Raw genomic sequence first — 27,818 nt, 5'->3', positions numbered from 1 at the left:
CACCTGTCAGTTTAGTAATTTTAGGCTTTCTGTAAAGTGTCTTTTCAATCTAATGGAAAGAAAACCTCCAAAATGCACAGTTAAATGTTACTTTCGTAGCACTTATTTCAATTACATTTCCTCTTGCACTAAGCCATAATTATCCACTTTAAAAGCACTTACACACACCAAACTTCACTTTTATTTCTATCTCTTTTCTGAAAGTTTCACAGAAGGATTTGTTCAGACATTTGCCTGATTATATACAACATAAACGTTGAATTTTAATTTATTTATTTTTGGATGTTCACGGTTTCATTCGTTCATTTTCATCAGATTTTCCAGGGCCGGGTCGCGGGGGCAGCAGTCTCAGGAGAGAACCCCAGACTTCCCTCTCCCTAAACACTTCCTTCAGGCCACCTTGGGCCATATGTTCTGGATGTGTGCATCCCTAAGACCATTTTGGTCTGCGGCATTTGAGACTTTTTCTTATATATGTGAAAAAGAGATACAACTAGATCCAGTAATAGCAATATTTGGCGTGACATCTGAAAACCTTGCACTACCAGCAGATCAATTTAATGCACTAGCTTCTTCTTCTTTGTTGGCCCAGAAGGCTTATACTTCTGCAGTGGAAGTCAACTAAACCACCAACACATACTAAATGGGTAGAAAATGTCACAGCTTATCTAAAGCTAGAAAAACTCAAATTTAGCACTCAAGGCTTAAATAATAGATTCTTCAAAGTTTGGAGACTCTTCCTGTCATATTTTGAGAACAGATTTATTACAAATACTTAAATTTGTAAGCTCCCCCACCCCAAATCTATTTATTTTACTATTTAATTATTTACTTATTTATTTATTTATTTATTTATTATTATTATTATTATCTCACCTTGTATTTTCTACTTTTTTCCCTACTTGTTTTCATGTACTTTGTTCTTGTAAATGTTTGAGTTGCTCTGTTAAAAAGTTTTTCTGAAAAATTCAATAAAAAGATTTGTCTACTCCAGCTCCCCCAGTGGAATCCTGAGGCGTTCCCAGGCTCCGGTGGGACATGCCTGAAACACCTCCCTCTGTAGGTATCTAGGAGGCGTCCGAAACAGATGCCTGAGCCACCTCAGCTGACTTCTATCGATGTGGAGGAGCAGCGGCTCTACTCCGAGCTCCTCCCAGATGACAAAGCTCCTCACCCTATCTATCAGGGTGCTCATTTCGGCCGCTTGAATCTGAGATGTTGTCCTTTCAGTCATGACCCAAAGCTCATGACCATAGGTGAGAGTACACTGTCACTGGGATGGTACCTTTTCAAAAGGTACACATTTGTACTTGTAGGCACCATATTGGTACCTCAAAAGTATATATTAGTACCTACAAATTTTAAGAGGAACAGTTTTGTACTTTTTAGGTACTAATATGTACCCTTGAGGTATTATTATGGACATTTTAGGTACAAATTTGTACCTTTTGTAAAGGTACCACCCCAGTGACAGCACGCGCACCTTTATTTCTGAGAGTGTAGGAAGAAAGATTGACCAGTAAATCGAGAGCTTTGTCTATCAGCTCAGCTCTTTCTTTGACGCAACAGACCGGTATGTCTGCCAAGTGACTGTCAAAACCACCTGACTTCTTCCAATGTTCAGATTTTGGAGCAAAAATGCATGCAAATTAGTGCATAATTAATGAATTACTGCCTAATTTGCATATTAAAACAACATGTTTAGGAGAAAAAAAATTGTTTTGTTTAATGTAATTAATCAACTGCAAAAGAATGGTGAAAACTAAACCGTATGCAGTTTATAAACAGCGTTTGCTGGTTTTTCAAAGCTCCAACAAAACAATTCTTAACTTTTTTGGGGGTGGGGTGGGGGGGGGGGGGGGGGGGGGGGGATGGGCAACTTCATTATTTTATGTTCAATCCACTTAAATTTGTAAAAACTAATAAGCTAACTTAATTTCTTCATGTTGTCCTATATTACAGTGTGTTATTTATTTTTCTCCCTATTCACCTGCAGTGCCTTGCCTTATGCACAAAGCCACTTACTTTTGAAACGTTTGCTGGAGTGTCTAATGTCATTTAGGTCTCCAAACTGACTAAACGATTGTATTTTTTGACCTTTTACCTGCTGGTCTGACTAGATTTAGCTAAAGGTTGTGCTGGTGCCGCTACCGGCTGATAAGTGTTGCCTGTTGCGTATGAGAAATATTAAATGGCAAAAGCAGAACAAAACAACACTGCTTGTTTAAACAGCATGACGCACAGGCTATTTATCAGTTCAGCCCAACAGCAGCAAACTACAGCAAAGGCATTTACTAAACCATCGGTTGCTGTGAGGCGATAGTGCTAACCACTGAGCCACTGTGTTGTCCCCACTTAAATTAGTAAAAACTAATTAAGTTAGCTTAATTCCTTCATGTTGTCCCATCACATATTGATTGTGTGGAGCCCAGCATTTTTTACAGGGTAATTTCTTTCTGTCTTTTAGTAGATATATTTTACAAGAGACTTGCTTTGTATCAACTGGATCTAATTGGATTTGCATTGTAAACCATGAAAAAGGTTATTATTTTTATGTCATGTTGTAAATTTTTACTTATACTCACATAATCATATCAGAAACAGCCCAAAAATGTTTCGCAGATTCAGCTTCTGAGCTGAAAAACTGAAGTGCGAGCAATACCGCATGGCTAACACTGAAAAACGAGCCGGCTATTGTGACTTTTTAACCCCTATAGACTCCAGCATGCAGGTCCCACTTAATCTCACAGCTGAAACAATGGCATTGTGAGAGCCAAATGACAGCTGGTGTGTTTACAGAGAGCAGATAGAGGCTTTATCAGCAAACTCCCACCTCAAGAACAGCGGGATCTGATAACAGCACCCCCCTAAATACACTTCAGAAAGCTCTTAAGACAGCCAGGAATGTGTTGGGGCTTTTCGGAGAGCTGCTGAAGGATGAGCACCCGTCTTTAGGTTGATGACAGCAGGGGAACGCGAGGCTGTTAATCCTGAGATTGAGCAAATATTCTGTTTACACCTTCCAGACACAACATTGACTTCATGTCTCTGGTTTTCCCCGTGAAGGATGTGCACTGACAGCTTTATGCAAGCTTGATTTGTAAGTGAAGTGCTGCTGATTGAATGATTATTGTTGCAAGATATGCACATATTTCTATTTGGACTAAACTGTGTTATTTTCTTGATTACCAGGACAAATATTGAGGTATATTATTTAATTTAAATGCATAAGACAGCGCAGATTTCAGAAAAAAAATAAAGAAAATAAAGAAATAAATTGTAATGTATTTACACATTAACAAAAAACCTATGTATAAAACAAATTTATATGTAAAATAAATAAATAAAATAAATAATAACATAACAGAAATATATATATATATATATATATATATATATATATATATATATATATATATATATATATATATATATATATATATATATATATATATATATACACACACACACACACAGTCTACAGAACAAACCATCGTTATACAATAACTTGCCTAATTACACTAACCTGAAAAAAAATAAACAGTGGGACTAAAAATTATTTTTAAAATACAACTATTGTAATAAATTTCAATACAATTAATTAATGCATTAATTAATTTACATATTTCTGAAAAAAATAATAAAATAAAGAAATAAAACATGTATTTACACATTAAAATATTTTTAAAATGATAAAATAAAAATAATATTCATATATATATATATATATATATATATATATATATATATATATATATATATATATATATATATATATATATATATAATTAATAAAATGAATCAACAAATTAATAAAATACAGTGATGCATTAAGTAGGTCACACTTTATTTAATGCACATTTCACACAATTAACAAACCATAACTGAGTTTGAGTTCAATAAACTCTTAATTTGCTGCTTATTATGTGTGCACTGACAGCTTTATGCAAGCTTGAAAAATGCACATATATTCTGTGAATAATTTTGACTATAAACTACAATATTTGCTTGATTACCAGGAGAAATATTGACAGCTTAAATTCAAATGCATAAGGCAGCACATATTTCAGCAGATATGAATAAAATAAAGACATAAAATTGATTTACACATTCATATTTTTTTATAAATAATAAAATAATAATAGAAATATATATTCTATATAATAAATTTAAATAAAATGTATAAATAAATAAATAAACAGTAATGCATTAATTAGGTCACACTCTATTTTAATGCACATTTCACACAATTACCAAACCATTAACTGAGAGATTGAGTTCTATAAACTCTTAATTTGCTGCTTATTATGTGTGCGCTGACAGCTTTATGCAAGCTTGATTTGTAACTGAAGTGCTGCTGATTGAATGATTATTGTTGCAAGATATGCACAGCGTTCTATTTGGACTAATCTGTGATATTTTCTTGATTACCAGGACAAATATCGAGATATACTCTTAAACTTAAATGCAAAAGACAGCAGTTTTCAGAAAAAAAAAGTAAATAAATAAAGAAAATCTATGTATTTACACACACACATGTACATACATACATATATATTATATATTTATTTATTTATATTTATTAATATATATATTTAATTAAAACATTTAAATAAATAATATTAATGCATTAATTAGGTCAGGAAATATTAAGACATTCTTAAATTTAAATGCATAAGACACAAGCTTTCAGAAAAAAATAATCAAAATAAAGAAATAAATGATGTATTTAAACATTAAAATAAACCTGCATAAATTATAAAATACAAAAAATATATAATTAAATTATTTAAATTAAATAAATATATAAATATTAATGAATTAGCTCACACTTTATTTTAATATATATTTAACAGAATTAACAAACAGTTCGAGTTTCAGTTCAACAAAATCTTAATTTCCTGCTTAATAATAGTTATGAAGGTAGTAGTTGGGTTTAAGTATTGGGTTAGATTAGGGATGTAGAACAAGATCATATTTTATAAGTGGTCACTGGTTCGAGTCTCGGCTGGGTCAGTTGGCATTTCTGTGTGGAGTTTGTATGTTCGGCCCGTATTATAGCGTGGGTTTCCTCTGGGTGCTCCGGTTTCCCCTACAGTCCAAACACATGCGCTATAGGTGAACTGGATGAACTAAATTGACCGTAGTGTATGAGTGTGTGTGTGTGAATGAGTATGTATTGATTTCTCAGTTCTGGGTTGCAGCTGGAAGGGCATCCGCTGCATAATACATATACTGGAATAGATGGCGCTTCATTCCGCTGTGGTGACCCCTGATAAATAAGGGACTAAGCCGAAAAAAAATGAATGAATGAATGAATGAAAAGCAACTCTAATGTATTATGCGGGCTGTTTTAGAGTTAAAATAATCAATTTATAATTCATAATTAAATAGTTAAACATTCACACTGTGAATATTAATAATGATATTTATGACTAAATGTGATTTGTCTTGTATTGTAGCATCCGTCATTCTGTTATTTTCTCTACAATCTTGTTTTGTAAAGCACAATATACAGGTGATGTCAGAATAATTCGTCCTCCTTTCAGATTCTTTTCAAATATTTCCCAAGTGATTTTTTTAAAGACCAAGGACATTTTTCACAGTATTTCCTATAATATTTTCTTCTTCTGGAGAAAGTCTTATTTGTTTTATTTCGACTAGAATAAAAGCAGTTTTGAATTTTTTAAAACAATTTTAAGGTCAATATTATTAGCCCCCTAAAGAATTTTTCTTTCCCAATCATCTACAGAAAAAACAAACACTACAACAACTTGCCTAATGAACATAATAACACTTAAGTAGGACAGTAGGTTGCAAAATACCTAGAAAAATATTATGGCAAAGAAGAAAGAAATGCTCATTCTGAAAACGTACCCCTAAATACATTTCTGGAGATCAGGAAATACATCCAAGGAGGGACGTTTTTTTGCAGTTTATATTTTTGCAAATCCACCAGAGCTGTGTATGCTTTTGGAGATCTCAAATTTCTCTCGGGAGTCCCATTCACGCCTGCTCTTCTCACGTAAATCCACTAGAGGCCGCTGTCGACTTGCTGACTGACTGACCTACCCTCCTCCTTCCCGAAACCCAATCAATAAGTGTTTTCAAAAGCACAGATTGACCCGATCGCCCACTTCCCTTCCCTAAAGTGTTTTCAAAAGCATTCCAGAAAAAGAAAAGCCCTCGCCTGATTTTTACTAAGTTTCCAGATTTTAAGACATTCTCACCCTGTTATTTACTTGTTTATTTTATTTTTTGGCTTTTGTTTTTGTCTTAGCTGCTTTCTGAAACCATTCTTCATCGTTGTGGTCAACTCTCTGCGTCTCAAGTCCGCCGACATTACATAGTGAGGACAAACTGATAACAGCATCCATACGGAAGTAAGCGGTCAGCTGGTAAGTGCGAAAAAGAACGGCATCATACCGCCCCGTAGCGATCGTTTTAAAGACGAAATGCAGCCATACATACTTCTGGCTACATAATTCACAATCTCCAGAAATGTATACAGGGCTACGTTTTCAGAATGAGCCTATGTTTAAGAAATCAGTTATTAGAAAGGAGTTATTAAAACTATTACATTATAAAAATGTTGAAAAAAAAACATCTCCGTTAAACACTACATTTAGACTTCAACTGTATATAAAAAGGGTGACCTGACTTGACATGCAAAAGTACTTAAGATAAGGTATTTAAACCCGTCAACCCATGAACAAGCAAAAAAGATAACAGAAGACTGCCGAGATAAAGCAGTTAGAAGAAGGTGGCGGATAGTTCAGTTTCCGCCAGTTCTGTGGGCTAATGTAGATGAGGGGTCAAAAGTCGTGGATTATTTTATCACTTGACATCCTGACATTTCTTATAACAATGGTCAGGGCGTCTGAACATAGAAGTGCTGAGAGCAGATCATTCCCACACTCGCTCCACAACACAAAGCTGAAAAACAAGCTAAAGAGGAGCTTGGCAAGATCTTAGAAATAAACTCTTCACATTTATACTACAGGCCTGGTTACATACTACATTGTATCCTACAATGCTTGATTCTGATTGGCTGATGAACATTTTAAGGTGTGCGATTAATTCCAGATAAAGGCAAGGCTTAAAGGGATAGTTCACCCAAAAATAAAATGTCCGATTAATTTACTTTTAAGATGTAGGCGTCTATTTTTCTTCAGCGCTAAGTGAAACTGAAGAATCGTTGAGCTGAGCAGAATCAGTGGTTCTTGGTGATTCATATAATGGCAGTGAATGGCGACAGGTATTCTAGATTAAAAACAAACACATATAAATAAGTCTAAATCGATAGCCATGGCTCCTGATGACACACTGATGGTCTTGTGAAGTGAAACGATTGGTCCGTGTAAGAAATTGAACATTATTTATGAAATTATTCGCTTTCAAACAGGTCAAACAGTTCTCAGTGCATGTGTGAATGTAGTCCGATTGTAGTTTATTAACTTTTGATGACGAACGCGTGAGGGCACATTGTTCCACGGGAGGTCAGGTGACGCAGTTTGTTGATATATGAATATCACCTTTTCATCATCAAAGCATACGGATTACAATGGAGAGCTATTGTTGGTGAGTAACTCTTTCCCAGCCATTGACGAGATATCTCATAAATTAGGAGAAATGCTTTCCTGCCATGACATTGACAAGTTTTTACAGCAATCTGTGTTTTACAGAAGGTATTTTATAGTAGGGGAAGCTCTAATGCATGTCCTGAGTGAGGTACAGGACTTCCCGTTCTCCTGGAAATGAAATATACAATGCTCAAAAAGTTAAAGTAAGATCACAGGTAAAAATGAAGAGTTATATAACCTTCCATTGGCTTCAATCCCTTGATTATCACACACAAATTGGGAAATCCCACTTGTGTGTGTGTGTGTGAGCGCACGGCATTGACAAAGAGTGTTTGTGTACATGGAAATGTATTATCTTCTCCCTCTTAAATTTGATCTAATCAGTGTCCTGAAACACACCCCCCCTCCTGCTTTCACTTCTCATTCTAACGGAAGGAGCGATTCGTTTGTAAATGAATCTCGTTACTTAGCCGACAATAATACAAGTTTCTGGCACCGCAGCATCTTGTTGTCATATTTCATTTACAATGTTTGCTGATTTTATTCAACCAAACTAGCATAAGCCTAGTATTTAGTGCGAGTTTGGTGCTACTTTCCCTTATGGTCAGGGCAGTATAAGACTGTATTATTATCAGTAACGTTACTTGTTGAACACAAAATGTCGTAACATACAAAAACGTAAAAAACGAAATCTTCCCTACGAAATTTTCTGCCTTTGTACTTTGTTTGCTCATTACTATACCCGTACACAGTGCTAAAGTCCAGCATCCTCACATTGGTTTTAGTCTTGACTAGTGCAGTTGAATGACGTTTATCCTGGCAGCCCTGTACAAATCTGGCGGCACTAATGAAAATTGCTCAGGGTCCATATGGGATGGATGGATGGATGGATGGATGGATGGATATCTATCTATCTATCTATCTATCTATCTATCTATCTATCTATCTATCTATCTATCTATCTATCTATCTATCTATCTATCTATCTATCTATCTATCTATCTATCTATCTGTCTGTCTGTCTGTCTGTCTATCTGTCTGTCTATATGTCTGTCTGTCTGTCTGTCTGTCTGTCTGTCTATCTATCTATCTATCTGTCTATCTGTCTGTCTGTCTGTCTATATGTCTGTCTGTCTATATGTCTGTCTGTCTGTCTGTCTGTCTGTCTGTCTGTCTGTCTGTCTGTCTGTCTGTCTGTCTATCTATCTATCTATCTATCTATCTATCTATCTATCTGTCTGTCTGTCTGTCTGTCTGTCTATCTGTCTGTCTGTCTGTCTGTCTGTCTGTCTGTCTGTCTATCTATCTGTCTATCTGTCTGTCTGTCTATCTGTCTGTCTATATGTCTGTCTGTCTGTCTGTCTGTCTGTCTGTCTGTCTGTCTATCTATCTATCTATCTATCTATCTATCTATCTATCTATCTATCTATCTATCTATCTATCTATATATATATATATATATATATATATATATATATATATATAGAGGGAGAGAGAGAGAGAGAGAGAGAGAGAGAGAGAGAGAGAGAGAGAGAGAGAGAGAGTATATAAAGGACTGTCCTGTAATCAACTGTTGATGCTTTTGACACCATTTTTAGACGTCAGTTTGATGTAGTTTACATGCATTTCCCAAAGTGTTCACACAATCAGTAATTGGAACTTTTTCTCTTTTCTTATTTCACAAAAGTACTTGATTAAACATATCTCTAGAAATTAGTTCTAACTATTATGAACTATTGTTTAAAATGGGTCTTCTCTTTGTGAAACAACACAGGAAATATTTGAAAAAGTATTAAAATTATGAGCCAATATTTGTTTTTCAATTTTATAGGCAAAATCATATTATACAATTCATTATATTATTCACATTCCAAATGCTTCTTAACTATGCTGTTTGCTAAAGTGTGTTTGGCTTAGAAATGCTTTAATGAGATCAACATGAGGCTATATTGGGGAACATAATAGAGTGACATCGAACCTTCATTCCAGACATACTCTCAGGTCTGCTGTGTGTAATAGTGTGGATCAATGGCTGCGTTTCACAGAGCAGAACAGGGAGGTTTATTAAGACTGGCAGGAGAGCATTACCTTAACTGTTCTCTGTGGGATTCCTTCAGTAAGAACACCAGACTTTCCTGACCAAACCAACTGGCAGCTCATAAACATAATAAACCCTGCTTGATCGAAAACTATCTGCACACAGTGCGCTACACCAGCAACTCACAGCACAAAAACAAAATCATTTCTTCCTCGGTATATTTATATAGAGTTGAAAGCAAAATGATTAGCCCTCCTCTGACATTTTAATTACATTTGAAATATTTCCCAAATGACGTTTAAGAGAGCAAGAACATTTAAATTGTATTTCCTATTATATTTTTATTATATTTTAAGTCTTATTTATTTTAGTTTGGTTTTAAATAATATATACATACAAATTAAACATTTTTGAAAACTTGCAATGAATCTGTTACAGTGCTGTGGGGGAATTTTGCCCCACTCATCTTTGCAGAGTTGTTGTAATTCAGCCACATTGGAGAGTTCTTGAGCATGAAGTCTATTTTTAAGGACAAGCAAAAACATCTCAATTGGATTCAGATCAGGACTTCGACTAGGCCACTCCAAAGTCTTCATTTTGCTATTCTTCAGCCCCAGACCATCACACTACCCCCACCACATTTTACTGTGAGTATGATGTTCATTTTCTGAAATGTGGTGTTACTACCACACATAATCGGACCCAGACCTTCAAAAATGTTCAATGCTTGCCTTATCAACTTGTTTTGAGGTCAGGACTTTGACTAGGCCACTCCAAAGTCTTCATTTTGTTTAATTTCAGCCATTCGGAGTCGCTGGTGGGATTTGGATCATTGTCCAAGGTCACTAACTGAAGCAGGAAAACAGCCCCAGACCATCACATTTTACTGTTGGTACGGTGTTCTTTTTCTGAAATGTGGTGTTACTTATATGCCACACATTATGGGACACACACCTTCCAATAAGTTTAACTTTTGTCTCACTAGACTATGAGTATTGTAACCCAAAAGTCATGGGGATCATCAAGTTTTCTGGCAAAACAGTCTTGGAACTCATTTTTGCCCAGTCTCTTTCTTATGGTAGAGTCATGAACACTCACCTTAACTGAGGCAAGTGAGGTCTGCAGTTCTTTGGCTGTTGTTATGAGGTCTTTTGTAAGATGAGTTTCTTTTTTTTTGTGATGAGTTGTCGTTGCACTTTTAGGGTAATTTTGGTCGAGCGGTCACTCCTGGGAAGATTCCCCACTGTTCCATGTTTTTGCCATTTGTAGATTATGGCTTTCATAGTGTTTCGCTGCATCCAAAGCTTTAGACATGGCTTTATAACCATTTCCAGACTGGTTATTTTTGAATTTCTTCGGATCTGTGCATGATGTCTAGATTTTGAGGATCTTTTGGTCTACTTCACTTTGTCAGACAGGTCCTATTTAAGTGATTTCTTGATTGCGAACAGGTGTGGCAGTAATTAGGCCTGGATGTAGCTAGAAAATATGAACTCAGGTGTGATAAACCAGAGTTATGTTGTAACAAATACTTTTACACACAGTTTTATACTTACCCCTAATAATAAAAACCTTCACTTCAAAACCGCATGATGTGTTTACTTGTGTTATTTTTGACTTATATTTAAATTAGTTTGATGATCTGAAACATTAAAGTGTGAAAAACAAGCAAAGAAATTAAGGAAATAGTTGAAAAATTATTTAAATTTCATAAATACATATTTTGTCTGTCACTGTATTATTGTATATAATGATTAATGCACATGTATATTGCCACAGCTCTAGTTGTAATGGTGTGTTGGATATTTTCTTTGCACACATTGGTTTCCTTATCACCAACTGAGCATCATTTAAACACCACAGTCCATCCGAGTATTGCCGCTGACCATGTTATTCCCTTTATGACCACAGTGAACAATGATTACTACTTCTAGCAGGAAAACACACAACGTCGTAAAGCTCAAATCATCTCAAACTGGTTTGGTGAACATGACCATGAGTTCAATTGAGCACTTTTGGGGTGTTAAGATTCACATCAAGCTGACAACTCTATATCAAGGTTGATGCTATAATATCAATATGAACAAAATCCTTTCCAGCAATCAATGCCACAACTAATTAAGACAGTTATGAAGGCAAAAAGGGTTTGCAGACAGACACTAACAAGATATATATACACATATTGTACAAACACAGGTAATTATGCCCAGCGGGAGCCTCGATGTCAAAACATCATCAAAAAACACACATCGATTTGATGTCAATTGACCATGTCAAAACGACAGAAAATGTCAATGGGGATCATCAAGATGTTTTCTGACTAAACTGAGACAAGCCTTTATGTTGTTTTTACTCAGCAGTGGTTTTCGTCTTGAACTCTGCCAAGCAAAGCATTTTGCCCAGTATCTTATGGTGGAGTCATGAGCACTCACCTTAACTGAGGCAAGTGAGGTCTGCAGTTCTTTGGATGCATTTGTGGGGTCTTTTGTGACCTCTTGGATGAGTTGTTTTTGCATTTTTAGGGTAATTTTGGTCGGCCAGTCACTCCTGGGAAGATTCCCCACTGTTCCATGTTTTTGCCATTTGTAGATTATGGCTTTCATAGTGTTTCGCTGCATCCAAAGCTTTAGACATGGCTTTATAACCATTTCCAGACTGGTTATTTTTGAATTTCTTCAGATCTGTGCATGATGTCTAGATTTTGAGGATCTTTTGGTCTACTTCACTTTGTCAGGCAGGTCCTATTTAAGTGATTTCTTGATTGCGAACAGGTGTGGAAGTAATCAGGTCTGGATGTAGCTAGAAAATATGAACTCCGGTGTGATAAACCAGAGTTGTGTTGTAACAAACACTTTTACACACAGTTTTATACTTACCCCTAATAATAAAAACCTTCACTTCAAAACCGCATGATGTGCTTACTTGTGTTATCTTTGACTTATATTTAAATTAGTTTGATGATCTGAAACATTAAAGTGTGAAAAACAAGCAAAGAAAATAAGGAAATAGTTGAAAAATTATTTAAATAATTTAAATTTCATTTTTTTTTTGTCTTTGTCACTGTATTATTATAGATAATGTTTAATGCACATGTATATTGCCACAGCTCTAGTGTAATGGTGTGTTGGATATTTTCTTTGCACACATTGGTTTCCTTATCACCAACTGAGCATCATTTAAACACCACAGTCCACCTGAGTATTGCCGCTGACCATGTTATTCCCTTTATGACCACAGTGAACAATGATTGCTACTTCCAGCAGGAAAACACACAACGCTGTAAAGCTCAAACCGGTTTGGTGAACATGACCATGAGTTCAGTTGAGCAGTTTGAGTGTTAGATTTGCATCAAGCTGACAAATCTATAACAAGTTTGACACTATAATTTCAATATGAACAAAATGCTTTCCAGCAATCAATGCCACAACTAATTAAGACAGTTATGAAGGCAAAAAGGGTTTGCGGACAGACACTAACAAGATATATATACACATATTGTACAAACACAGGTAATTATGCCCAGCGGGAGCCTCGATGTCAAAACATCATCAAAACACACATCAAAAATGCAAATCGATTTGATGTCAATTGACCACATGTCAAAACGACAGCTAACATTGGGTCAAAAAAATTAAAATTTTATTAAAGGACTGACCTGTAATCATTTTTTGATGTTTTTTGACGCTCTTTTTAGATGCCAACATCAAGGTATTTTACATGCATTTGGAGCTCTCAGATAAATAAAACTGCATATATTATAATACTTTTTCTGCTGTAATGTTGATGGTCGAAAATGCATCAATGTGTGGATGTCAAATAGACATTAAGGTTTTGACAATAAATCTATTAGCATTTCTGGCATTCTTTTAGACGTTATGCTTGATGTGGTTTTAGAATCAAGGTCCTGCTGGCTATAAGCTGAATATGTTCACTTTTCACTGGAAAAGCATTTTGATTGGCTGGTCTACCTTGGCATGTCCTCTCATTGGTCAGGAGTTTGTATCCTTTCTTGCAGCTGCACTCGAAGCTGCCGACGGTGTTTCTGCACACGTGATCGCAGCCACCGTTGTTCATGCGACATTCATCAATGTCTGTAATCAGAGAGAGAGAGAGACTGAGCAAACACACATGTGCAGGATTACAGCACTCCTTTCAGCTCGCCATGATTCAAAGCAGCAGGAGAGGATCAACCTCAAATAATACAAAGGTAAAGAAGGTGAATGGCTGTAAATATGAGAGATTTGTCTGGGCTTAAGCTATCAACTCACTGTTTAAGAGAAATGAAAAGAAATGAAAAGAATAAAGAAATGAAAGGAAAAGAAAAGAAAAGAACGAGAAAGTGAAGGAAACGAAATAAAAAGAAAAGCAATGAAAAGATGATTTAAAAAATAAAAAGATTGTAGTTTTTCTAATATTTTTCACACATTTGCTTTACAACATGTTTTACACTACACAGAACTGACCCAGCCAGGACTCAAACCAGTGATCTTCTTGCTGTGAGGCCACAGTGATAACCACTGAGCCACCGTCTTGCCCCTATCATTTTTATTTAAAATATAAAATTTATATATAATATACATTTAATTTAAAACTATTTTAAATATAAATTTGTAAAAACAATATAAATATTTAGGAACAGAAAAGAAATAAAAAGAGAAGGAAACAAAATGAAAATAAAAACCAGATAAGCAATTAAAACAAAGGGAATTTACAGAATAAAATAATATTTAATTGTTTAAAAAAAATAAATTACACATTTGTTCTACAATTTTTTTTTTATATTATATTTTTATAAAATTTAATTCTGTGGGCGACGCAGTGGCGCAATAGGTAGTGCTGTTGAATCACAGAAAGAAGGTCGCTGGTTCGAGCCTCGGCTGGGTCAGTTGGCGTTTCTGTGTGGAGTTTGCATGTTCTCCTCATATTCGCGTGGGTGTTCTCCGGCTGCTCCGGTTTCCCCCACAGTCCAAACACATGCGGTACAGGTGAATTGGCTAAATTGTCCGTAGTGTATGAGTGTGAATGAATGTGTGTGGATGTTTCCCAGAGATGGGTTGTAGCTGGAAGGGTAAAAGATGTAAAACATGTGCTAAATAAGTTGGTGGTTCATTCCGCTGTGGTGACCCCTGATTAATAAAAGGACTAAGCCGAAAAGAAAATGAATGAAATTGAATTATGTCAATAAATATTTTAAAAAGAATATTTTTAAACATAACCACGTCACGGTGTCGCAATGGGTAGCACAATCGCCTCACAGCTAGAAAGTCGCTGGTTCGACAAAACAAACTCGTTTTCCTTTATTTTTACGTTTATTTTCCAGAAGAATTAATCGAAAAACAAGAACAACATTTACAGTGGAGTCCAAAAAATGAACTTGTTTTCCCTTTATTTTTTAGTTTATTTTCCAAAAGAATTCATCAAAAATAAAAACGCTTTCCAGTCGAGTCTGAACAATAAACTCGTTTTCCCTTTATTTTTTTGTTTATTTTTCAGCAGAAGTCATCAAAAATAAAAACGGTTTCCAGTGGAGTCTCAAAAATAAACTCGTTTTCCCTTTGTTTTTTTTCTTTATTTTCCAGCAGAAGTCATCAAAAATAAAAACGGTTTCCAGTGGAGTCTCAAAAATAAACTCGTTTTCCCTTTGTTTTTTTTCTTTATTTTCCAGCAGAAGTCATCAAAAATAAAAACGGTTTCCAGTCGAGTCTGAACAATAAACTCGTTTTCCCTTTATTTTTTTGTTTATTTTTCAGCAGAAGTCATCAAAAATAAAAACGGTTTCCAGTGGAGTCTCAAAAATAAACTCGTTTTCCCTTTGTTTTTTTTCTTTATTTTCCAGCAGAAGTCATCAAAAATAAAAACGGTTTCCAGTGGAGTCTCAAAAATAAACTCGTTTTCCCTTTGTTTTTTTTCTTTATTTTCCAGCAGAAGTCATCAAAAATAAAAACGGTTTCCAGTCGAGTCTCAAAAATAAACTCGTTTTTTCTTTTTGTTGATTTTCCAGAAGAATTCTTCGAAAATAAAAACGCTTTCCAGTCGAGTCTGAAAAATAAACAAATTTTCCCTTTATTTTTTAGCTTCTTTTCTAAAAGAATCCATAGAAAATAAAAACGCTTTCCAGTCGAATCTCAAAAATAAACTCGTTTTCCCTTAATTTTTTTGTTTATTTTCCAGAAGAATTCATCAAAAATATAAACGGTTTCCAGTCGGTTTTTCTTCCTCTTTTTTTGTTTATTTTCCAGAAGAATTAATCGAAAACACTTTTCAGTCGAGTCTCAAAAATAAACTCGTTTTCCCTTTATTTATTTTTTTATTTTCCAGAGGAATTAGTAAAAAAAATAACAACGCTTTACCGTTTTTTACAGTCCAAAAAATAACCTCATTCATTTATTTTCTTTTCAGCTTAGACCCTTTATTAATCAGGGGTCGCCACAGCGGAATGAACCACCAACTTATCCAGCACATGTTTTAAGCAGCGGATACCCTTCCAGCTGCAACCTAGTACAGGGAAACACCCATCCACTCTTGCATTCTCACGCACGCACGCACGCACACACACAACTTCCAATTTAGCTTATTCAATTCACCTATAGCGCATGTGTTTGGACTGTGGGGGAAATTGGAGCCCCTGGAGGAAACCCACGCCAAAACGGGGAGAAACATGCAAACTCCACACAGACATGCCAACTGACTCAGCCGAAGCTCGAACCAGCGACCTTCTTGCTGTGAGGCAAATGTGCTACCCGCTGCGCCACCGTGATGCCCAAAATAACCTCATTTTCCCTTTATTATTTGAGTTCATTTTTCGGACTCCACCTGAAACCATTGTTCTTATTTTCTATGATCCTCAGACAACAAGACCTAATATCTCAAGTGATTTCCGACAGTTTAAATGCATGTACTGGAAAACAGGACATCAGTGCTGATTTCCATCTCTGTGCCGGACACACATGTGGTGAATGTACGACTTCAGATCATTTCTGCGGTTCGCTGGAACATTCAGGACATCACTGAGGAAGTCTTTCAGGATCCCGTCTCCTCTGGCCTGTTCTCTGTGAATCGGGGATCAATATATCATCAGCTCTTGGTGGGCTTTGATTGAGCTGCGCTGGATGTTTCTGATTACAGCTGAATCATCTGAGTAAATGAGGCGTTCATCTCCGACTCATCTGGAGAAAATAACGGCATTAGGAGCAGAAGAAAGCGCTGCTCGTCTCGCTCTGGGCCCCGTGTCTTCTCGTGCCAGTGCTGTCTGGGGATGTTTTTCTTTGTTTCCTCTGCGGCAGAACTAATAAAACCCAATGTTCTTTTATCGGTCTTGTTAGCGTAACGTTATGAGCGCTAGAGGCCACGCAGGCTCCCAGTTTTGGACGCACGAACCAGACACTCTCCACTTTCAGTCACTCTTTTGTTCTTTGTTAAACTTATTTTTAATTGTATTTGCTTATTTATCTATTTTTTTGCTGTGATAGGTTTGAAAAGAACCATTTTATAACCACCTATATATGAAGAGTTCAGATGCATAAGCCGCTAAACGCCACTACCGCCAAAAAAGAGCTAATGACATTGAGGGAATGCTTTAGGCACGTAGTACACCATCAACAAATAGATTTACTTCTAATCATCCAAATTCCAGCATCAGCGCATTCAGAAATACATACATATATATATATACATATACATACACACACACACACACATATATATATATATATACACACACACATATAAATATATATACACACACATATAAATATATATACATATGTATAATATATGTGTGTATATATATATATATATGTGTATATATTTATATATATATGTGTATATATATATATATTTATATATATATATATGTGTTTATATATATATATGTGTATATATATATTTATATATATATATGTATATGTGTATATATTTGTATGTAAATATGTATATGTGTGTATATGTATATATATATATATGTATATATATGTATATATATGTATATATATATATATATATATATACACATATACATATTTACATACAAATATATACACATACATATATATATATATAAATATGTATATACACATATATATATATAAATATATATATATATACACATATATATATATAAATATATACACATATACATATATATATAAATATATACACATATATATATACACATATATATACACATATATTATACATATGTATATATATTTATATGTGTGTGTGTATATATTTATATGTGTGTGTGTGTATGTATATATATACATATATATATATATATATATATATATATATATATATATATATATATATATATATATATATACATATATATATATATATATATATATATATATATATATATATACATATATATACATATATACACACACACACACATACATATATATACATACATATATATACAGTTGAAGTCAGAATCATTAGCCCCCCTAAATTATTTGCCACCCTGTTTAATTTTTTTCCCCAATTTCAGTTTAACGGAGAGAAGATTTTTTTCAACACATTTCTAAACATAATAGTTTTAATAACTCATCTCTAATAACTGATTTATTTTATCTTTGTCATGATGACAGTAAATAATATTTGACTAGATATTCTTCAAGACACTTCTCCACAGCTTAAGGTAACATTTAAAGGCTTAACTAGGTTAATTAGGTTAACTAGGTTAGGGTTAGGGTAATTTGGCAAGTTATTGTATTATGATGGTTTGTTCTGCAGACTATCGTAAAAATATCTAGCTTAAAGGGGCTAATAATATTGACCTTAAAAAGGTTTTTAAAAAATTTAAAGCTGCTTTTATTATAGCCGAAATAAAACAAATAAGACTTTCTCCAGAAGAAAAAATATTATCAGACATACTGTGAAAATTCCCTTGCTCTGTTAAACATCAAATATTTAAAAATATTTAACAATGGATTGACTCCTTGTGCCAATCCATTGTTATTACACAGAACTCATTTTTCAGATTTGTTTTCATTTGTTTTATTTCTATGTTTGTATTGTTTAAGTTTTACCAAAATCTGGTTTAATTCCACGTCAACAGCTCCATTATAAATAATATTGCCAGAAAAAACATGAAGTGTTTAATACAAATTTTCTCCATAATAAACAATTGGTAATTGTTTACACTGTTATAGTTTATAGTATTTAGTCTGACATTACAGCGACGCTTCATGTAATTAAGAGCTAAAGAATTGAAAGTGGTGGATTGTGGCATAATAAAAGATCTGCTGCTTTCGGATTAAAAAAAGGCCACAACTCCCATGATTCCGTACTTAGCTCTTGTTTGTTGTAAATATGTGCCCTCTAGTGGCCAAAATTACATTTCCAACATTTAAAAAAGATTATGAATCCATGTCATGACCCTTTTAGATACATTTAATTGTGTACCAATGAAAGAAAGAAAGAAAGAAAGAAGGAAAGAAAGAAAGAAAGAAAGAAAGAAAATCTGAGGTGTGTGAAACAACACGAGGTTGAGTAATTAATGATGTAACTGCTGCTAACTGCTAATGATGTAAGAGATGTAACTGCTGTATCTCTTTAAATCAAACCCTTTTTAAATGCAGTGGCATTTTGGTGGTTTTTAGGTGTCATCAAAATAGTTGAGTCAGATCTTTCATGAATTTCTCAGCGATGTAATTATAAGGTCTTCAAAGAGAGAGCACTGTTTACAAGCTGAGAAACTCATAATTAGTGCAATTGTGAAATGAATGCGTGCAGTAATGAGTGTGAGTAGGTGTTTTTTACTTTCTGAGTTCAGGACTGGACTCATCATGCTGTCAGTGTGTGAGGATCGTCTTCACAAGGTTCAGTGCATTCACAAAAAAACTAATGAAAACTTCACAAAGACACTTGAAGCAATAAAAATCTGCATAAACTGGAGTCTCTAATCAGCTGAATTATTTCTGAATATTTCTGAAAATGGTTGTTAAAAACAAGCCACCATTTAACCAGCACTTGGTTATTATTATATACAGGTCTCTTGTTTCCTTTAGGGGTTTTGAAATACTTATAAAATAAAAAAAATATAATAATTTAAAAAAGAACATAAAAGACAAGGGTGAAAGGAAGGAAGAAAGGAAGGAGGGAAGGAAGGAAGGAAGGAAGGAAGGAAATGAAAGGAAGGAAGAAAATGAAAGGAAAGGAAGGAAAAATGAAAGGAAGGAAAGGAAGGAAGGATGGAAGGAAAGCGCTTAGACTGCAGCTCTACACAAGACGTTTGGCCATAGAAGAAATGGTCGTGCCCAACTGAGCCTGATTTCTCTCAAGGTTTTTTAATTATTCACTTTCGCCAATTGGTGAAGTTTTTCGCTCTCCGCTGTCGCCACTGGCTTGCATGGTTCTGGATCTGTAGAGCTGTGCATTGATGAATTTGCTCTTCAGTGTTTGGACTCTCAGTAGTGATTAATAAACCACACTGAACTGAGCTCAACTAAACTGAACTTAAACTCTGAAAACTGAAGCTGAAGAAAATGAAGGAAGAAAATAATGAAGGAAGGAAATAATTAGGAATAAAGAAAAGGAAGGAAAAAGGAGAAAAATTATGAAAAAAGGAAAAGAAAGAAGAAAGGAAGGAAAGAGTGAATGAAGAAAGGAACGAAAGGTAGAAAGGAAGAAGTTAAGAAAAGGAATGAAGTAAGAAAGAAAGAAAATGAAAGGAAGGAAAGAAAGTAAGGAAAAAATGAAAGGAATGAATGAAGGAAAGAAAGGAAGAAAATGAATGAAAGGAAAGGAACGGAGAAAGGAAGCCAGGAAGGACGGGAATGAAGGAAGAAAATTAATGAAGGGAGGAATTTAATTAAAGGGAGGAAGGAAGGAAGAAAGGAAAAAAGAAAGGAGAAAAATAATGGAAAAAGGAAAAGAAAGAAGAAAGAAAAAGAAATAAGAAGGATTGAAGAAAAAAGGAAAGGAATGAAGGAAGAAGAAAAGGAATGAATGAATGAAGGAAGGAAGGAAGGAAGGAAAGAAGGAAGGTAGGAAGGAAGGAAAGAAAGGAATAAAGGAAGGAAGGAATGCAAGGAAGGAAGGAAGGAAGGACGAAAGGGTGAAAGGAAAGGAATGAAGGAAGCAAATGAGTGAAGGAGGAGAGGAAGAAAGGAAATAAAGGAAACGAATGAAGGAAGGAGGAATGGAAGGAAGGAAGGAAGGATGAAAGGAAAATAATGAAGGCAGGAAATGAATGAAGGAAGGAATGGAACGAAGGATGAAAGGAAATGAATGAAGGAAAGAAGGAATGATGGAAAGGAAGGAAGGAAAGAAGGGAATGAAGGAAGAAAGGAAGGAAGGATGGAAGGAAGGAAACGAATGAAGGAAGAAAATGGATGAAGCAAGGAAATGAAGGAATGAAATAAATAAATGGAGGAAACGAATGAAGGATGGAAGGAAAAGAATGAAGGAAGAAAACGAATGAAGGAAGGAAATGAAGGAAGGAAGGAATAAACGAATGAAGGATGGAAACACATGAAGGAAGGAAATTAAGAAAACAAATAAAGGAAGGAAATGAAGGACGGAAGGAAAGAAGAAAGGAAATGAATGAAGGGAGGAAACACATGAAGGAAGGAAATGAAGGAAACGAATAAAGGAAGGAAATGAAGGAAGAAAGGAAGGAAGGGAGGAAACACATGAAGGAAGGAAGCAAGGAAACGAATGGAAGGAAACACATGAAGGAAGGAAGGAAACGAATGAAGGAAGGAAAGGAAGGAAACACATGAAGGAAGGAAGGAAGCAAGGAAACAAATTAAGGAAGGAAACACATGAAGGAAGGAAGGAAACGAATGAAGGAAGGGAAGGAAAGGAAGGAAGGAAACACATGAAGGAAGGAAAGGAAGGAAGGAAGGAAGGAATGAAATGAATGAAGGAAACACATGAAGGAAGGAAGGAAGGAAGGAAGAAAGGAAGGAAGGAATGAAATGAATGAAGGAAGGAAACACATGAAGGAAGGAAACGAATTAAGGAAGGATAACAAAGGAAGGAAGGAAGGAAGGAAAGGAAGAAAGAAAGGAATGTAAAAAGGAAGGAAACAAAAGAAGAAAGGAAGGAATCAAAGGAGATAGGAAGAAAGGGAAGGATGGAAGAAAAAAGAGGAAGGAAAAGTACGAAGGAAGGAAGGAAATGAATGAACTTATGCTTAATGCCCTTATTTTTTCAAATGAAACATTAATAATGTCAGCTCTCATATTTCACTGCTCTTCATTGCTAATATTATAAACATGCACTTACAGTACATGACCACTGCAATCATTCATACTCTACAAATACAAATAGTATAAAACTATAGTCTTCTGTTAAAAGAAACACACACTTGAAACATTAAAAACGCAGAGCAGCAGCATCATTCCTGTATAGAGAAGCTCATTGTGTCGAATGTGTGTGTGTGTACCTTTGCAGGTCTTGCGGTCGGGCTGTAAAGTGAATCCCACCGGGCAGCTGCAGCGAACACCAGTCACAGCATCATGACACGTGCTGTCACAACCACCGTTATTCACCGCACACGTCTCTGAAAACACACATACACACGGAGGTCAGTACAGAACACACTCTGGAGTTAGTGATGAACACAGCAGAACAGCAGGTTAAAGCTCAGCATTCAGCTTCAGCATCTGCTCATTCACAATCCACAATTCTGTATCCAGTGGAACTCACTATAAATACAGACACTAGACATTGCATACAGATCCTGAGCATGCGTCAATAGCGCCGCCACATTTGTACAGGGCTCCCAGGACAAATGTCATTCAACTGCACAAGTCAAGACTAAAGCTAATGTGAAGATGCTGGACTGTTAGCGCTGTGTAACAAACAAAGAAAACAAAACCCAAAGACAGAACATTTCATAGGGAAGATTTCGGTTTTAACGTTTTTATATGTTATAAACCTTTGTGCCCAACAAGTATTGATAATACAGTCTCTAATGGCCCGTTTCCACTGACTGGTACAGTACAGTACGGTACAGGTCACCTATATCAGGCTTGCATTACCACTACCAAGCATACCCTTTTGTTGGGCGTGGTGTACGACAAAGTTTCAGTCAACGTTATTCTCGCTCAAATAAATGTCTACAATAAAACCGTACAGGTCATTCACATATCATGAGAAGCACTTCTCACAAAACAGATGCTTTATACACATAAATACTTGTGTATTAATGTTTATTACTAACTTTTCAATGAACATGATTTGATTATAACTGCAGGTCAATGATAGTGTGAAATAGCCTACTGTAACGTCTGCAATTATATTAAATAAATATATAAATACAGCATATATGAACACATACAGACCCTATATGTTACTTATGGCAGAATAACTACACACAGCATACATTTAGGCCTTATTTGGGTTCAAAAACAACACGCAACATAGCCCACAGTCAGAGCAAACCTCTAATATGTCTGTAATCTTCCCCAGCACATGTAATCTCTGTTAGAGAGTAATTCCGTCATTCCCAGTTCATAATAGTTCAAAAGGCGATGATAAACATGACAGTTTGTTCGTGATTCAGTTTGCTGAAACAATTTGCTCCTGTGTTTTGTTGGGCTTTGCTCCATTCATTGCTCCATCCATAGAATTGGGGAAAAAATATAAGTATTGAACTGTTTTGGACTGGAAAACCACATTTATATCATTAACGGTAAGCAGAATTTAAAAAATCCATTAAAAATCAAAGCACAATCATTATCATGACATGAATAAGTGTTTGGGAAGGAGTCAGACGGTCTGTGTCTCAACGTTTAGTCTTACAAAAACACTGGAGTGTCTTAAAGCCGCGATTCATCAACAGAACACTCGTATGTCGGCTTATAGACAAACCAACTGATTGACGTGACTTTGAAACTTGCTTCCCCAACCAGGGATGGGGAAGGAATCCAATGCAGTTTTAAAGACCTTCTCAGAATATTTTAAGACCTCATCGCCACTTCAAGTTCTAATCAGTACCAAACCTTAAACTTAATAAACAGTTGTTAATAAATAGTTGTAGTTAAATAAATCAATGGAGCACAACCATGTAATAGAAGTCAGATAAGCTCGGAAAAAACAAAACTTGAAAGAATAAATGAAACCAAAGTTAAGATTTATTAAAACATCTTAAGGCCTGTACACACCGCGACGCTTTTTGCTTTTGTTTAATGCCTCGTGACTAAGTAAAGGACGCCAATGTGATCGTGTGCACCAATGCCCAAAACGCCAGGCGCAAAAGTATCATTTTTAAAGAAACGCCTCATGCTCGTTTTTTTGTTTTGACGCGATGTGCAAAACTAGCGCAAGACTAGTGCACATTGAAGAAGATGCCCAGAGGCGATATGATTGTGGAGCTGCTTATTGCACTGGTGAACAATAATCATTTCTTCATCGCTAGAGCTGCTACTTGAACCATCCATGCTTGTTCGAGTCACCAGTAACTTTAACAACAAGCGTGTGAACTTCCTCTCTTCCTCTTCTTCTGTGTTACAAGCGGGTGTCAGAAGCTTAAAGTTGTGTAGCGCCATCTAACGTCAAGGAGTGATTTTGCATACTCTTCTGCTCGACGCCAGTGAAAATCACTTGGGTTTGAATCCGGAAAAACATACAGCGTACCGGTGGGTACGAGCCTGAACACATTTATCATTACTATATCAAAACTAACATGCATGTCGAGCTGCTGCTTCGTTGTTGACTGATTGAGAGACTCATCATATATTAACACAAATGAGCCAGCTTTGTTAACGAGCTGCTGCTTAAAGGTTCAAGACACCCTGGAGTACTTTTTTTGAAGTTTTAACAGATTTGTGTGTGTTGAGCATCAGTTAAGACAACGTTAGCACCAGTCAGCTTTGATTGAGGGGAAAACTGGATAATTTTGAGCTTTTATCAGCTAATTTCATATTCTGGGTTTAAAATATTTTCTGGGGGCGGATCAGAATCGGTGACGTATCGCGAATCTGCTAGTGGAATGATGATGCGTCGGTTTCTCATTATTATTCATAGCGGAGTTTTCTTATCCTATGAGAAGACCCTGCTTCTTAATTATTCATGAGAGCACGTGCTTTCCGAAGGCAAGACAGATCTGCCAAGACCCAATGACTGGACCTGTGAACTCTGCATACGGCACGCAGTATTTAGCCGTTCATGACGGGTCATATGTGTTTGTTTCCATGTGGTTTGTTGCATGTTTTTCCACGCGATGCTGTCAGGGCCGATAGAGAAAAGCTGTTTGTGTGCAGCAAGCATTTTTGTCGAAAGAGCTGTATGAGAATTGGCGAATGGTGGACTTTGCTTTGTGTTTTATCAGTTGAGTTCGTTCCCACTCAGACGCATCGCCTATATCTGTGCTACTGTGTGCACACATGTTTAAAATCCTCCAGATTACCGGCAGGGCTAACACAGGGCAAGAGACCTGCTGCACCACTATCCACTGTGTCTGTATTCACACCCGGGGGGATAAGTCCTCCTCATTTATAGTGTCTATATATATATATATATATACACGTGATTATCTTCATAATTATATATATATGTATGTATGTATGTATGTATGTGTGTGTGTGTATATATATATATATATATATATATATATATATATATATGTATATGTATGTATATGTATTAGACTGTATTAGACTTGAACCAAAAGAATGGGGTTTCATGGCCCTTTAAAGTAGGGTGCTAGCCCAAATCTCATGATGTAACCGGTTTTGTCCTTGCCACAGGTGAATGTCTGAGCTATGTTGGAATCCGGAAACATCGACTTGAAAATATCTGAAATGCCTTTGTTTGGGTTGTTTTGTGCACATTGTTGATGTGCCGCCCATAGCCATCTTGATGTCAGAAGACTTCGGGGCAGAGAAGAAGAAGACTTTTGCTGTCGTAGCTGTTATGACAAGATCAGATGTCGTGTTGGGTAGTGGTGTGGCTGGTGGTGCATAATACCTGGCAATGGATGGCTGCAGCTGTTCTCTGCGGCCAACAGCAGCCTTGTGGCTAGCACCCTGCATGTGGCACTTTACAGTGTTCATGCCCATCGACGATATACTAATTTTGTTTTTTCCGTACGTACAGGATTCTTCGTTGTTTTCAGTGACAGGCAACTGTTTAAACTCTTCGTTCTGCAACCAGGAGTACGCAGACTTACTTTTCCCATTTTGCCGTCTGTTTCACTCTATGGTTTCGCTACATGTGGAGAGCGTCACATCACCTTTCTGTGTTTGTCGCAAACTACGTGACATCACCCAAACGGAGGAGCTTGGTCAGACATGCCCAGCCCGAACCAATCGCGCGGATCAAGCACGTCATTGTTAATATTAGGAGGATAATGAATTTATTTATGCTTTTTTGGAGTCAAACACTTTGGACAACACATGAACAAAATTTAAAACCTCGTAAAAACATGATTAAGACTTTTTAATACTTTTAAGGGCCTTCATTTTATCAAAATTGATTTTTCAACTTTTAATACTTTAAGACCCGTGGACACCCTGACAACATGTGTTCAACAGAAGAACCAAGCTCTTATTTTGGTGTAAACTATACATTAAATAGCAAAACTGTGCAGAATTACACATTTCCTCTCCTTCAAAAGTGACGAAACCTCCATGATCTTCATTATCTCATAACCAGAAGGCTGACTGTAGATGTCAAATCAGCTCAAAGCAAAACTCAGGCAGAAAAAGAGCTGAAACCTGAGATTGCACCTGATTCAGCGCTATTTAATCATCTCATGTTTTCCCTACAGATCTGTCAGCTCACCTGAAGACTGAAACCTCAACTCAAGAAGCCAGGTATTAAAGGGTATTTAGAGAGTTTGCCTATTTAGCATGTGCTTACGAGTCTCTTTTTCCTCAGTATTTGTTAGTTTTCTTATTTAAACATCCAAACATTCTCAAACTGAAAAAAATTATTCAATTTAAGCAAAAAGAGAAAAAAAAAACAACTTGAAATAGTTAAAGGTTTAAATTAATACAGTATTTATTGTATGACTGTGTCCAGACAGAATTTGCTAATTCTTATTTTTGCAATTTCTATGCAAACTTTTTAATTCATTATTATAATTATAATATATAATAATAATTATAAATATATATAATTATAAATTCAGATTTGTTTAATGACTTTGGGAGCACTGGGAACAAAAAAATAAATTAAATTAAGCTTTTAAAATTTTATTTTGTTAACAAAGCAGGTCTCTAATAAGATATCCAAATCTAATAAAAGACACAAAATAATACTTCACAAATTCTATTGTAAATAAATCCTATAAACAGTGTCCTTCTATTTTAATGATATTCCTGAAATGACGATAATGGCTTGGTGGCGCAGTGTTTAGCACAGTCACCTCACAGCAAGAGTTTGCATGTTCTCCCTGTGTTGGCGTGGGTTTCCTCTGGGTGCTCCGGTTTCCTCCACAGTCTAAACACATACGCTATAGGGGAATTGGATAAACTTAATTGGCCGTAGTGTATGAGTGTGAATGTGAGTGTGTATAGGTGTTTTACAGCACTGGGTGGCAGCTAGAAGGGCATCCGCCGTGTAAAACATATGCTGGATAAGTTGGCGGTTCAATCTACTGTGGCGACCCCTGATTAATAAAGGGACTATGCTGAAGGAAAATGAATGAATGAATAGAAAAATGAAATTCATATAAAAAATTAATACAATTAATTAATCAAAATATATTTGCACACATTTAGCAAATATATAGACTCAAGAATGGGCTAATAAAATATGCTAATAACTAATTATTAAAATTTAATTATTAAAAAGTCTTATCATTTAATAACACTTAACAATCTGCTAATAACTATTTTATTATTGTTTGATCAATTTATAATAATCATTCATTCATTTTCTTTTGGCTTAGTCTCTTATTTATCAGGGGTCACCACAGTGGAATGAACCGCCAACTCTTCCAGCATGTGTTTTATGCAGCAGATGTCCTTCCAGCCACAATGCAGTACGGGGAAACATCCATACACTCTCGCATTCACACACACACTCATACACTGTGGCCAATTTAGTTTACCCAATTCACCATAGTGCATGCCAACACAGGGAGAACATGCAAACTCCACACAGTAATGCCAACTGCCCCAGCCGGGACTTAAACCAGCGGCCTTCTTGGCCACAGTGCTAATCACTGAGCCACCGTGTCGACTATAATAATAATAATAATAATAATAATAATAATAATAATATAAAATGTA

General features: G+C 35.6%; 1 protein-coding gene across 2 annotated transcripts in view; it reads right to left on the bottom strand.

Annotated features, from left to right (window-relative positions):
- Positions 1 to 27,818, bottom strand: part of scube3 (signal peptide, CUB domain, EGF-like 3) — a 272,493-nt gene that overhangs the window by 52,493 nt on the left and 192,182 nt on the right. For both annotated transcript variants that reach the window (XM_056448768.1, XM_056448769.1), the window contains 2 exons: positions 22,022 to 22,138; positions 13,590 to 13,712 (listed from right to left, as the gene is read on the bottom strand). In XM_056448768.1, coding sequence (XP_056304743.1) covers positions 13,590 to 13,712; positions 22,022 to 22,138 — 240 coding nt within the window. The remainder of the gene's footprint in view (positions 1 to 13,589; positions 13,713 to 22,021; positions 22,139 to 27,818) is intronic.

The sequence above is a fragment of the Danio aesculapii genome, chromosome 23, assembly GCF_903798145.1.
Source record: "Danio aesculapii chromosome 23, fDanAes4.1, whole genome shotgun sequence".
Classification (NCBI taxonomy): Eukaryota; Metazoa; Chordata; class Actinopteri; order Cypriniformes; family Danionidae; genus Danio; species Danio aesculapii.
Note: the sequence above shows the minus strand (reverse complement) of the source record. Positions and strands in the feature narration are given on the sequence as shown.